Source organism: Gymnoscopelus braueri (genome assembly GCF_963280865.1).
Source record: "Gymnoscopelus braueri genome assembly, chromosome: 22".
NCBI lineage: Eukaryota > Metazoa > Chordata > Actinopteri > Myctophiformes > Myctophidae > Gymnoscopelus > Gymnoscopelus braueri.
The window spans coordinates 45,514,780-45,528,739 of record NC_137624.1 but is presented as its reverse complement, the minus strand read 5'-3'; the positions used below and the strand labels follow the sequence as shown (position 1 = coordinate 45,528,739).

The 13,960-nt window shown below is 43.8% G+C and overlaps 1 protein-coding gene across 5 annotated transcripts in view; it reads right to left on the bottom strand.

Annotated features, from left to right (window-relative positions):
- Positions 1–1,930: 1,930 nt before the first annotated feature.
- Positions 1,931–13,960, bottom strand: part of LOC308078500 (cGMP-dependent protein kinase 1-like) — a gene marked incomplete at both ends in the record, with an annotated part of 36,857 nt that continues 24,827 nt past the window's right edge. For all 5 annotated transcript variants that reach the window (XM_080419684.1, XM_080419685.1, XM_080419686.1 and 2 more), the window contains 6 exons: positions 1,931–2,029; positions 6,089–6,155; positions 6,247–6,309; positions 10,995–11,117; positions 11,907–12,070; positions 13,049–13,190. In XM_080419684.1, the coding sequence (XP_080275810.1) occupies positions 1,931–2,029; positions 6,089–6,155; positions 6,247–6,309; positions 10,995–11,117; positions 11,907–12,070; positions 13,049–13,190 (658 nt within the window). The remainder of the gene's footprint in view (positions 2,030–6,088; positions 6,156–6,246; positions 6,310–10,994; positions 11,118–11,906; positions 12,071–13,048; positions 13,191–13,960) is intronic.

The following is a 13,960-nucleotide window of genomic DNA, read 5'->3' as shown; positions in this document are numbered from 1 at the left end:
CTTAGATCCTCAGATTAAGGCCCTCCTGGAGGTCCCTAAAACTCACCTATAGTAACCCGGGTTGATCGGGCACCTATAGGCTGTGGAAGGCACTGCCGGTGCTGCTAAGGTCAACACCCTCCGTGCCTCTGTTTGAGTCACTTCTGAAAACCTACCTCTACCTCTACACCAAGTGTTTCTCTTAACCGTTTTGCATGTGATTGTACTCACTCCAATGCAGTTTTTTTTTTAATTATTTTTGCTTTGTGTTTTGATGTTTTTAACCTTGCTCTGTGCAGCACTTTAGAACTTTGTTTTGAAAGGAGCTATAGGCTACAAATACAATACATCATCATCATTACATTACATTACAGTCATTTAGCAGACTACAATAAGTGCATTCAACATAGGTAGGGAACGAAACTACTAATCACCAGAAGTATTGCATTCTCTTCTAAAACAAGCAACCAAGAGGAAAATCAAATGAGCAAGAGCTAAAACCACCAGTGTATCGAATAAACAAGATCCAATAAAACAAGAGCTCGTACAACTAGTTGACATAGGACTTTTCATTATTAATCACTTAAGTCCTATACACTTCACCTTATTGATCACTTTAGCCAGGGGTGTCCAAATTATTTTTTCAAAGTGCACCTTATTTGAAAATAATGAAAATACCTTATGCCCTGTCATACTGTACCTTTGTACCGTAACAAAGTCAAATACAAATGCCTCACATTACAACAATTGTATTTAACTACAGTGCAATATCAACACTCTTTTATTGTCTAGTCCAGGGGTCTTCAACGTTTTCAGGCCAAGGACCCCCTAACTGAGAGAGAGATGAAGCAGGGACCCCCTAGCTGAGAGAGAGATGAAGCAGGGACCCCCTCTATATTGTACAAAATTGGGTTTTAGATTAAACTTTTATTGTTTACTTGGTCTGCTCTTTTTTCCCTCTGCACCTACAGTATACCTCTTTGCCGAAAATAGCAGATCTACAAGCTCTGCGAGGCGTTGTGAGCTTGTAGATCTGGTATGTTTGGCTAAAGTTCTCCTCAGAAAAAGGGATGCTAGGACCCCCTGTAGTAACTCTGAGGACCCCCTAGGGGTCCCGGACACCCTGTTGAAGATCCCTGGTCTAGTCAAATAATTTGTGCTGTACGATAATGTTACATTTCCTATCTGGCAACACTGATGTCTGCCTCCCCCCCCCCCCCCCCCCCCCCACATCTTTGCCAGTTGCGTAAAAGTGCTCTACAGTAAATCTAATTAGTTGAAGCCTATACATCTAGCTCGCTGCTCAGCACACATGGAATTGAAACATAATACGTTCCATTTTCATGAAGCTTCCTGTGCGCTGCATGCTTCCAGGGGGTTAGGGTTAGAAGCTGTGCAGCATTTGAAGATTGTGGAACAGTTCAAGATTCAAGACGTTTAATTTGTTACTGACTTATACAGGTATGTTGCAGTGTTAAAAAGACTATAAGACTAAGATTTTGATATTTAGTCGACTAAGACTAAACAATTTCAGAAGACTAAAATAGGACTAAAACTAAATTATGTGTTATTTAAAAGACTAAAGCAGAATTTGCTGTCAAAATGAACACTGCTATGTTGTTTGGACTTGTCCCAGAGATTGTGCCACAAATAACGAAGACAATTTAATATTAAGCAAGATATATACATGTCAAATAGAATGACAATAATAAAAAAGATAATATATACAGACATACAGTTATAGGACTCATATTTAGGGACTTGTCTTAGATAGGCACAGTAGCTTCTCATAATTAGCAGTGTTTCCTTATGCAGTCAATGTCTGATCAAAACAGCAATGCTGTCTGGCTTAAATGACTTACTGTATGGAAATAACGGATCTACACATTTACTTTTTTCCCCCCTTAAATAAAATACTTTAAAAAATCATCCAAAAATAGGGTGAGTGTGGTCAGAACTCCATGTCCCATCCGGACTCCTCGTCAGGCGGGGGCTTGTCTGTGTCCACAGGGAAACAGTCAAAGTTACTGTTGTCCAGCGGTCCTTCTACCTGATGAAAACAACACAGTGTAACGTTACTGTTGTCCAGCGGTCCTTCTACCTGATGAAAACAACACAGTGTAACGTTACTGTTGTCCAGCGGTCCTTCTACCTGATGAAAACAACACAGTGTAATGTTACTGTTGCCCTTCTACACATAGACATATAAAGGTAGACGCCTCCGGCTCTGAGGCGTCTGTATCTCGGGCGCGCTTCCGCTTCCGCTTCCGCTTCCGCATGCACACAGAAGGGGACATTCGGTAGGCCAATCAGAGGCAGGTGGGGGCGGGACAACTAACATTCTGACATGTCCTGGAAAAGACGCGCTGTGATTGGCCAGTAGTCAACGCTGTGAGTCAGCGCTGTGATTGGCCAGTAGTCACTCTGAGTGGCAGCGTGCCCCCTTTAATATGGCTGCCGCGATACAGGTCGCTCCAATGAACTGCAGCGGCCAATGAGGTATCTAGGTTTCTATATCTATGCTTCTACCTGATGAAAACACAGTGTAACGTTACTGTTGTCCAGGAGTCCTTCTATCTGATGAAAACAACACAGTGTAACGTTACTGTTGTCCAGGAGTCCTTCTACCTGATGAAAACAACACAGTAAAGTTATACTTATATCACAGTAAACACTGCAAGTCTGCTTCCTCTGCATTGGGAGAAAAAGAGAAGCATCTGAAGGTTTGTCTGAATGCATTTGTACACGTGTGTGCCGTGAGCACTTTTCCATTGCATCTTACGAGCGGTCGGGTTCTTTTGCAGCCCGTGCGCGCATACTGCCTCTTATCAGTGTGACGTTGTCTGATAAGGGGGCTAATGCAACTCTGGATTAAAACAATTAAATAAAAATGCGAGTTGCATTTCGATCTGGACACCGGCGTATTGCATTCCTGTGATTATCAGTATATCCCATGAGCTGGAGGACAGGAGAGTTCTAATTGGCTAGTAGTGTTCTGTAGATCCCATGAGCCGGACGGACAGCTTGAACGATCATGGACTGAATACATGAAGTCCCATCGTTAATTCACCCAGTCTGCTTTCTGCTGTTGTTGATTGTAGTCATCGCTGCCACTTCCCACCCCTTACATTACTTGTTTTTAAAGGACAAATCCGGAATAAAAGCCCATGTCTGCTAAACAGACCAACGTGGGGTGAAATACTCACTCACTTACTTGCATCACTTTTGACCGCAACAAATAGCATAAGTAACAATATGCTATGCATCCACTCTATGTTATGAGGGCTGCTGGGGAAACTGGACAACAGGGGTAATTCTGCAAATAGACCCCATGGCCAGTCATTTGGGATAAATATAAGTAAGGAAAAAAGGCTATATGTTGTATATGTATGCTCTTATATGTATCTTCTTCTTCTTCTTCTTCGGCTTCTTCTTCGTCTTCTTCTTTCTTCTTCATGTCTTAGTGGGCTGGCTCAGTGTCTTTTCGTCATGGCTTCCAGTTCCCACCTGATGTCGTGAGGGAGTCCAGACTGCTCCAGACAGTACCGAAGAACCGCCAGCTTGCATAACGTCTTCAGACTAGGACTCAAGTCCAAGACGTAGAGGTCGTCGTCGAAGATGACGACGCGATCTCCCACCATGCAGCAGCAACACCAGAAGTTCTGCGACGGCCCTCTCCCCCGGGGCTCCACCTTCGTCCAGGAGAAGGAGTCCGGATTGAACTTCCACAGATCGTTGAAGGTCTGGGCAAAGTTTTCGCCGCCGAACACGTACAGCTCCTCGTTGTAGGCGAAGGCCGGGTGACCAACGCGTCCCACCGGAAGACGGTGCGCGGACGGCGTGCTCAGCCAGCTGTCGCTCTCCGTGTCGAACACGCCGACGTTGTAGGGGTGATCCTCGTTCCCTTGGCCGCCGAACACGAACATCTTCACCCCGATGAGGACGGCGGAGTGACTGTCTGAGGCAGACGCCGGGGTGCCGCCGGCGTTGACCAAGGACCAGACCATGGCGACGGTGTCAAACCTGTAGATGTCGTTGGAATATCCGGTCAGATCGTTGAACCCTCCGTAGACGTACATGACCGTCCCCAACAAGCAGGCCGAGTGGTCGTCCCTCCCCTCCGGAACGGCGCCGGACACCTCAGGCTTGAACCAGCAGTGGGAGTCGACGTTAAAGGCGTACATCACGTTGCAGTGAGGATACCCTCCCCAGACGTAGACGACGTCTTCTATCAGCACGGCCGTGTGACCCCAGAATATGGAGGGAACCTCGGGGGGCCGTTGTTGCTGTTGTTGTTCTCCTCTTCCGGCCGCCACTGCGGGCAGCTTCCTCCAGCGCAGGGACACCATGTTGAACACGTGCACCTCCACCTGACCCCTGATGGTGCAGGAGCCGCCGAAGTAGTAGATCCTGTTGCCCGCGGCGACGGCGGCGTAGTAGTTGTGTAGGTTGGGTTCTCCTTTAAGGTGCAGCGTCCATCGCAGCATTTCCCACACGGCACTTTAAACAAGTGGACCAGAGTGGATTCATCAACTCCTGCTATGTGAAGGAATGACGTTCTATCCATTCAAATTTCAATCAATTCAGTTCAAAGATCAGTTCAAAGATCAGTTCAAAGATCAGTTCTAGCGATGTCAAACTGAGCACGGTTATAATTGGCGCGGCGGCATAAACATCCGGCAAAGCTCGGCCAATCCGCGAAGTCGACGTTTTTTGGGAGTTGGCCGACCAGGGAAGCCGATGCCTGCTTACAGCCCCATTAAGGCAAATGGATCTCCATATCATATGCAGTAGAAACCACAGCCCAGGGAGGCTCTGGAAATACCTGGTGTCACACAGCAGACAGTCTGTTCAGATGGTCAAAGTGTATGAAAGGCATTGCTATTAAAGGCACTGCCCTACCCCTTGTGCCTACACCTTTAAGGCAGTTTTTACGATTAAAATGCTGATCTAAATCGACACATGAGCTTGTAGATCGGCTATTTGAACATTTAAAAAATGTATTCAAAATAGTTAAAAAAGGCCTATAAAGTTTAGGCATAAGGGGTAGGACCCCATGGCTCCTAGGAAGCCAGCCATCTGGAACAGTTATTCTAACCTTTTATTATATATTTAGACTATGGTCATGGAAGACCCCTGGACAGTGTCTGTACAGTGTGACTATGGTCATGGCAGAAAGAAAGAAAGAAAGAAAGAACGTGCACCATCCATGGTTCACGCACGGTCCTCAGGTCTACCCGCTCCTCTAGGCAATTTTAATGTAGGATTTTTGAACATTTTAGAAAAGGTTTGATAATGCATTGGATTTGGCATTCTTTTGTGGTTAAACAGCCCCGCCTGTGGAGGCCTGTGTTGGTGGCTGTATGTTGACCAGTCTCCACATATTGAACTAAATGACACACACCCTCCTAAAGATGGAGTCCACCCTCACGCCACCTCCTGGATCAATTCCTACCGCAGCCATCAGTGAGGGGAGAAGGGGGCACGACTGTGAGCTGGCACGACTTGGCATTCATTAAGACCTGAGGCCGCTCCTGCTATTTTTGAATAGCCAAAGAAATCCTAAGTGACACAGATGCGTTCCAGGTCTTAATGGGTTAAGACCGTGTCATTTCTTGATTTCTTTGGCTATTCAAAAAATAGCAGATCTACAAGCTCATAGCACGGCTATGAGCTTGTAGATCTGCAATTTTGTTTTGAAAAATCTCGAAAATGTGTGCACATCTGTGAATATATTATATATATTTTTTAAAGTGAACATGTTGCTATAATCAGTGGTTCTCGAACTTTTTCATGACAAGGACCCCCAAAATGATATGTATTTGGCCACGGACCCCCCATCTAAAAAAATGTTGTTCCTGTGAGCTTGTAGTTCTGCTATTTTCAAATGGCCCGAAATCGGGCTGAAGTAACTAGTAACTAAAGTTTTCAAATAATAGTGGAGTAAAAGTACAATATTTGCCTCCGAGATGTAATGGAGAAGTAAAAGTACAGAACTTGAGTAAATATACTTAGTTACTTTACATCACTGCTGGCAGTCAAAGAGTTAATCATGTTAAAATATAGTTTTGCTGTCAAAATGAACAGTGTAGTGCAGCAGGAGACTCACTGTAGGTGTGAAGGGAGAGTCTATGGTTCCCTGACGGAGGCCTTCCCAGTTGAAACCTTCAAACCACCTGCAGCACAAACACACTGCGTTACCATGGCGACTCGCTGAGGATGGCATTAAACGACTTGAGAACGTAAAACATGTCGTCGTCGTCATACTTGTGTTTCTGGATGTCCTTCACGCCGTTCTTCTGGTTACCCAGCCGCTCTGAGGGGCTGTCTCTGGGAAATACACACGGAAACAATTTGTTTATGTCCACACACAAGGAAAGCATACAGGGACACAAATAGTTTAGGTGCAGTAAAGGTTACATTCACAAGCTCATGGATATATGTGAGCAGGTCTGGTGTTTCGGGCATCAACTCGCGAGATGAGAAACGGTAGAAACTAAGCAAAATAACTTTTTTTTTTTTTTTGCTGATTTTCGTTTTTTTACATATTAACACAGTTCGAATGTCGAAGAAGCTAACAGATATCCGTTTTAACGTCATTAAATGGTTAAATTTGTATACTAAAGTAGGCTCCTATTCTGCTACTCTGTGTGCCTGTTTGTGGGTCCTGTGGGCGGAGAGTTTGGTAGAGAGTTGCTAACCCGAGAGGTTTCGATTGGTCAGAGCTAGGCATTGTACTCCGGTATCAGTCTCTTAAGTACCGCCCGTTTCACTCTGAGCAACGCCCATAAGAACAACGTGTTTCTGTTAGTAAACACACTACTATGGCTTGTGACTCGACAGCACGCTTGGTTAATGCTTTGAATGGTGAAACAGAGGACAGTATTTTGCATGGATTTATTTTGGATTTCATTCACGGTGGCACTGGCAGTGACTCTGACTTAGAGATCACGGACGAATCCGACTCTGAAGATGAAGACGACGGCATAGTTTTCGATAAAATCAACAGCAGTTTGTGTTGTGACAACGAGGAGGATGAAACTGGTGGGACAGCTGCACCCGGTGGTGTACACGTCGGCATCGCCCCGCTGTTACTATGTGCTGAGGTTAGTAATGTCGCAGTGGACACTGATCGACCAGCAGAAATGGAGAAGATTAAAACATTTGATTGCAAATGTCAAGAAAGACGAAAGGAGAATTCAGAACAGCCGTCTGTGTCTTGCAGTAAAAAATTGGACCCAGACATGACCCAGTCCTCCCCCCAGCAGATGGCGTTCCGGTGCAACCCCCACCTGGACTCGACATGGCACGGCAGGAGTATTTGTTCACCAAAATCAGACAATTCTGTACTGATGATGCAAAAGACACCACATGCCCTAAACCAAAGTCCACAGCACCGAAGAAGAAGACTGTCCGATTATAGCTCTACACTCCCACCAACACTACACATACAGTACAGTACAGTACTATTTGACTCTTTACTCCAATAACCTCATGATACAACATGCATGTCCCTCAGCACTCCATGGGCACAAGTCGCGGCGGCTCCGCCCTATATGGCAGCAGAGACAGCACGATACTTTGCCTGCCTTTCTGCCATATCTTTGGGCATCCCAAGCTCCACCAACCAGTCCGTGGGTATCTATGTCCTACAGGCTGGATCACCAGAGGAAACAAGGTTCTTAGTCTTGCACTGCTGCTTGGTGTTAAAGCGCTCTCTGTAGCTGTTCTCATGGGCCTGGAAGTTCACCCGTTGCTATTCCGACAGCGGACGGACATACCGCTGGAAGGCCGCCGGGTCTATTGCCTAGCGTTGGTTGTTGGTAGATTCCACCGGTGAGAAATGCCTTCTTGTATGCAAGCTACATAGTCCACAGAAGTTGCAAATGCATCCACCGCACCGACTACATTGACGATGGTAGTTGCAATGGAGCAGTTTAACGTCATGCCCAGAACGCGCGCGCGCGTACACACACACACACACACACACACACACACACACACACACACACACACACACACACACACACACACACACACACACACACACACACACACACACACACACACACACACACACACACACACACACACACACACACACACACACACACACACACACACACAGTGTCTCTGGGAAATACACTCATCTTTTTACTCCACTGCAATTATTTAGTTCAATAAATAGTGACTTTGCAGATCTGGATTATTAATATGAAACATACCTTATCCACTTAAGCACAATTTTATACTTGGGCTTTTTTCAATAAAGTATTACAAATGTTGCTTCTTTATTTTTTAGTAGCTTTACATTGGTAAAGTAAGTATATTTTGTATATTTACTTTGTTACAAGTAAAAGGCCTGTATTCAAAGTTTTTATATAGTGGTATTGCTACTTTTACTTAAAGGTAGGGTAAAGGCAGGTACACACTGCAGGATATTTGGTACGATATTGCTGTCGCCGACCTTTTTTGGCGCTCGCCGACAAAACCTCCCGATCTGACACAGATCGGCCTTTGATCGGCGAGCTAATGCTCGCTCTGTGTGAAAGGTTCCGCGAGACGATGTGGCCGCGATTATCCGCTCTGCGGCGGCTTTCCGACCGTTTTCAGATAACTACCATGTTAGATATTCAGCTCTGTCCCAGACAGGACAGCAGACAATATCGTACAGTATGAAAGGAGCTGTGGCGACCACCTTGCCAGGAGATGCACGCTACAGCCAATGAGAGCACATTACAGCCACCATGGCTATGGAAGGTCGGTGGACCTGACCACAACAAACAGATCCCTCGCATAGTTACCGTCCAGTCCTGTATTAAGTTAAACATTATTATAAAACAGAATGAGAGTGGGCGAGCGTGCTCGAAGGGTGGATGTTTATTTGAGACTATTGCACAGAGATAGAGAGAGAGAGAGAAAGACAAAGAGCGAGCGATGTGTGTGTGTGTGTGTGTGTGTGTGTGTCCTTGTCTGTGAGTGTTGCCAGATTTTGCGAGAGAAATAAGCAACCAGGTTTGTGAAAATGAGCACTTTAAGCCTATATACAAATACATTGGATACTTGAAAATAGACGATCTACAAGCTCACGTTGTAGATAGGCTATTTTTAAAGAAGACATTTTGGGGGGGGGAAATTGTGGAATATTTTCCAAATCCACACAGATCTTGTGTGGGGGTCTATGGCACAACATATTTTCAGAAGGGGGAGGTCTGCGCCTCTGCGGACAATTAATTATTATTATTCATTTGGGGGTCCTTGCCAAGTTGCCATGAAAATGTTTGAGAACAACTGGTTCAAACAACATTAGGAAACAAGGCCAAAAAAGCAACTACACTTGCAAGCAACTTTACAGAAAAACAATCCCAAAGTCGCTTATAATAAGCGGACATGGCAGCACTGTCACTGACTGCTTCAGCGCACTTGACGTGCGAGAGAGAGAGAGAGGGCCAGAGGGGGGGGGGAGAGGGAGAGGGAGAGAGGCATATCACGGGATACGTCGATTAAAATGAATTGGAATAAACACAAATGTATGTATTGGGTCTGACTCTGGAGATAGCATCCTAGTGAACTATCCTACAGTGTGTCAGCCCTAGTCGGGGATCAATCGTGTTGTGAAAACCACAACGATATTATGACAGCCGATTTCAAGAAATAAACTCCTGCAGTGTGTTATGCTTAACGATCAGATGACCCCCCCGACCACTAGTGATTTACTTTGGTTCGTTAGAATAAGTGTTACATAGCTCTATATTGTGATAGTACTCATTGTTATAGAGTGTTTGTTCAGTAACAGGAGTCTCCATGTCTCTCCAGCTCTTTATTAAACAGAAAATGCATTTTCAGGTCGGGATACCAATTTAATCCAAATAGGATAGAGAACTCAGTCAGGATACAGATTAAACAAGTGAAACTGCAAGGGATGACACAAAGAAATGAACCGACACAATTGGAACTGGAATAAAATGTGAGCTGATAATGGGTACTCTCTATCTCTATGTATTTTCTCTTTTCTAAAGAGCTGCAGAGACATGCAGAAAGACTCCTCTTACTGAACAAACACTCTATAACAATGATTACTATCACAATATAGGCTAGAGCTTTAACCTTTTAACAAAAAAAACATTTTGTTTTAACCAAAACGTATCACTTATCCTTATCTTTAAAGGATGACTTCATCCATTTTCAACCTATCTTTATATAATTGGTCCTCACTAATGCTCATTATAATTTGGTACCATATTTGTCTACTCGGTCTGTGTCTCAGAGGAGGGCTGTGGACACTTCAGAAACCCGTCTACCAGTGACATCATCGATGGAGAGTCCAAGCGAATAGAAACTACAGGTTTTCTATTCCTGGAAAGTTAGTAGGCTCTAATGGAAGACATTGTTCTCGCATTAATACAAATCTAAATACAAAGATTGAAATCTTTTTTGGGGAAAAAATAATCTTCCTAACGATGATGTCACTGGTAGGCAGGTTTCTGAAGTGTCCAGAGTCCACAGACCGAGTAGGAAAAAAAGGGTAAAATTTTATCATCAACATTAGTGAGGACCAATTATCTGAAGATAGGTTGAAAATGGGTGAAGTAGTCCTTTAAGTAATCAACACTTCTTCCAGCATGGCTAACTAGTGGTGTTGGAAAAAATCGATTCATGTAAGAATCGCGATTCTTATTATCAGCTGGTTTGCTGGTTAAAGTTACAGGAGTTTTTACTGTACACGACCCTCTCTGGTATTATATATGTTTTAGTTTGAGCTGTTGGAAATATGAATATGAAAATGCAATATGACTGAAATAATTTGGATTAAAGTTAAACTGATTGGGAATACGTTTTTAATGAGATATATTTTTTAATAGTTGTCAATCGCAAAATAATCAGAAAGAATCTGAATCGAATCGAGAATCGTTTTGATTTGGAAAAATCAATTTTTTTAATGGAGTCGTGACCCTAAGAATCTAATCTAATGGTGAGCTGGCAGAAGATTCTCAGCCCTACGGCTGACCTCTGACCTGCACAGACGCTTGATGAGGTTGGCAGAGTTCTTGGTGATCTTCTTGGGGAACTCCACCATGTCGATGCCTCTCAGGATGATGTTGTACGTCTTCATGGGATCTGAGCCGGAGAACGGAGGACTGCACCGTGGGAGAACATTACACCCATTACTGAACACATAGAGAACAGACTGAACACTAAACCCATTACTGAACACATAGAGACTGAACACTATTGAACACATAGAGAACAGACTGAACACTATTGAACACATAGAGAACAGACTGAACACTATTGAACACATAGAGAACAGACTGAACACTATTGAACACATAGAGAACAGACTGAACACTATTGAACACATAGAGAACAGACTGAACACTATTGAACACATAGAGAACAGACTGAACACTATTGAACACATAGAGAACAGACTGAACAGTAAACCATTACTGAACACATAGAGAACAGACTGAACACTATTGAACACATAGAGAACAGACTGAACATTAAACCATTACTGAACACATAGAGAACAGACTGAACAGTAGAAGAACATTAAACCGTTAACCTGTTAAAAGGATCCCTGGCTAATGAGCCAAATAAGCCTTAATACACGTATTATAATCATCAGTATTAAAGCATATTTGGCTTATTAGCCAGGGATCATTTTAACAAAACAAATGGAGCTGAACCACGGCATTGACAGCTTGTAGATCTGACTGAGACTATGGAACAGATTTTAAATCACATTTTAAACCACCTAGGAATGGTGACTCCAATCTGGATAGGCAAAAAGAAAAATGCCAGTATGAACATATAGCCATACTCACCAACGTTAAACCAACAGAGTGTGTGTGTGTGTGTGTGTGTGTGTGTGTGTGTGTGTGTGTGTGTGTGTGTGTGTGTGTGTGTGCGTCCTCAGTGACCTGCCACTCAGCAGCTCATAGATGAGGATCCCCAGGGACCAGCAGTCAGCGGAGCTGTCGTGGCCTTTGTTGAGGATGATCTCGGGGGCCACGTACTCTGGGGTCCCACAGAACGTCCACGTCTTCTTACCAAAACCCACCTTCTTAGCAAAGCCAAAGTCCGCCTGCCCGACACACACGCACGCGCGCACACACACACACACACACACACACACACACACACACACACACACACACACACACACACACACACACACACACCTATCAAACTAAATAGGTGATACATGCAACAAACCAGCCTGATCTCACATAACTTAGTATACATTGCACTGACTCAGTGTACGTCATTCCGTTCCAATGTATACTAAGTTGTGTGAGAACGGATCTACGGTGGTACGGGTCGCCTGTTTTAAAAGGATCCCTGACTAATAAGCCTCATAGGCGTTAAAGGTATCATGACATTCATGTTTACACCACATTCAGAGTCTTTGTCCTGGTCCTTCAAACGTGTACAAAACGTTTTAACTGAAAATTCCACTCCAGTGATTCACTGTAGGTGTTTTTGTCTCACATTTCTAAAGCCTTTTCAACTGCAATGAAAAAATAAATCTTTGCCTGCGGGTGTCGCTGGTGAGGGATTTTGCCTGTCAATCATCGCCTCTGCTCCGCCCCCCTCAAAGGAAAGGATAGGGGAGGGGAGGGGCGAGGAGGAGAGTGGGCGGGATTCATCGACTGTGACCTCACTGCCGAAGGGCCAAGCTCAGATTACTTTTCAGCCTAATTATTCAGAAAACCCCAGACCACAGAAAATCCACTGAATGTTCAAAGTTCAGATTTTTTGGGTGTAATTGAGGTCATAAAACCCCCAAAAAAACATTAAAAATAAAAAAAGTGAAAATGAATGTCATCGAACCTTTAATACATTATAATTGCCCTCTATAACATTTCAAACTTTATTTATATCTGCCTATACGTAACAAGCGTTCGGATTGGCTTAGGACACAGGCAATAAGGCACAATGATGCAGCAGTGAGAGTAGAGCTATGGGCAATTTGACCAAAAAAAGTCAGTTAGGCAATTCTGCTATGAGGCTAATGGAATGTACTTGGTTTCTTTACACCACACCACATGTGTGTTTGTACCAGCTTGGCGTAGCCCCGCTGGTCCAGGATGATGTTCTCCGGTTTCAGGTCTCTGTAGATCACTCCTCTGGAGTGAAGGAAGGCCAGGGCCTCGATCACACAGCCGGTGTAGAAGCGAGTGGCGCCGTCGTCAAACGAACCCCTGCATGGAGGGAGGGCAAACAAGAGGAATTCCACAGAAATGTCAGTGTGTTCAGCAACTGTAGGGTCATACACGAGAAGCAGGTGAAATTCGATGTCGGCGATTATGCAGACGTGTCCCAATGTTATTATGGTTAACCCAGTTATTATGGAAAATATTAATATCTATTGTGAAGTGTTGGAATTGTATTGAAAGATATTCCAGCAGAGAAAAAGCATTTACAGTGGCGTAAGTAAGTAAGTAAGTAAGTCCGTAGTCTTGGAAACAAGACCGCAAGGACTTTCATGAATGGACCTGTTAAAGGAATTATCCTTATATCCCCATGCCTCCTGGCCTGAGGGACAGAAAACTGATTATGTACTAACGATAAGGACAACACACACATAGTTAAAGTATATGGATATATACTAGCAATAAGGACAACACACACATAGTTAAAGTATATGGATATGTACTAACAATAAGGACAACACACACATAGTTAAAGTATATGGATATGTACTAACGATAAGGACAACACACACATAGTTAAAGTATATGGATATGTACTAACAATAAGGACAACACACACATAGTTAAAGTATATGGATATGTACTAACAATAAGGACAACACACACATAGTTAAAGTATATGGATATGCACTAACAATAAGGACAACACACACATAGTTAAAGTATATGGATATGCACTAACGATAAGGACAACACACACATAGTTAAAGGTAGGGTAAGTGATTTGCAATTACTCAAATAAGGGCAAAATGGGTCTA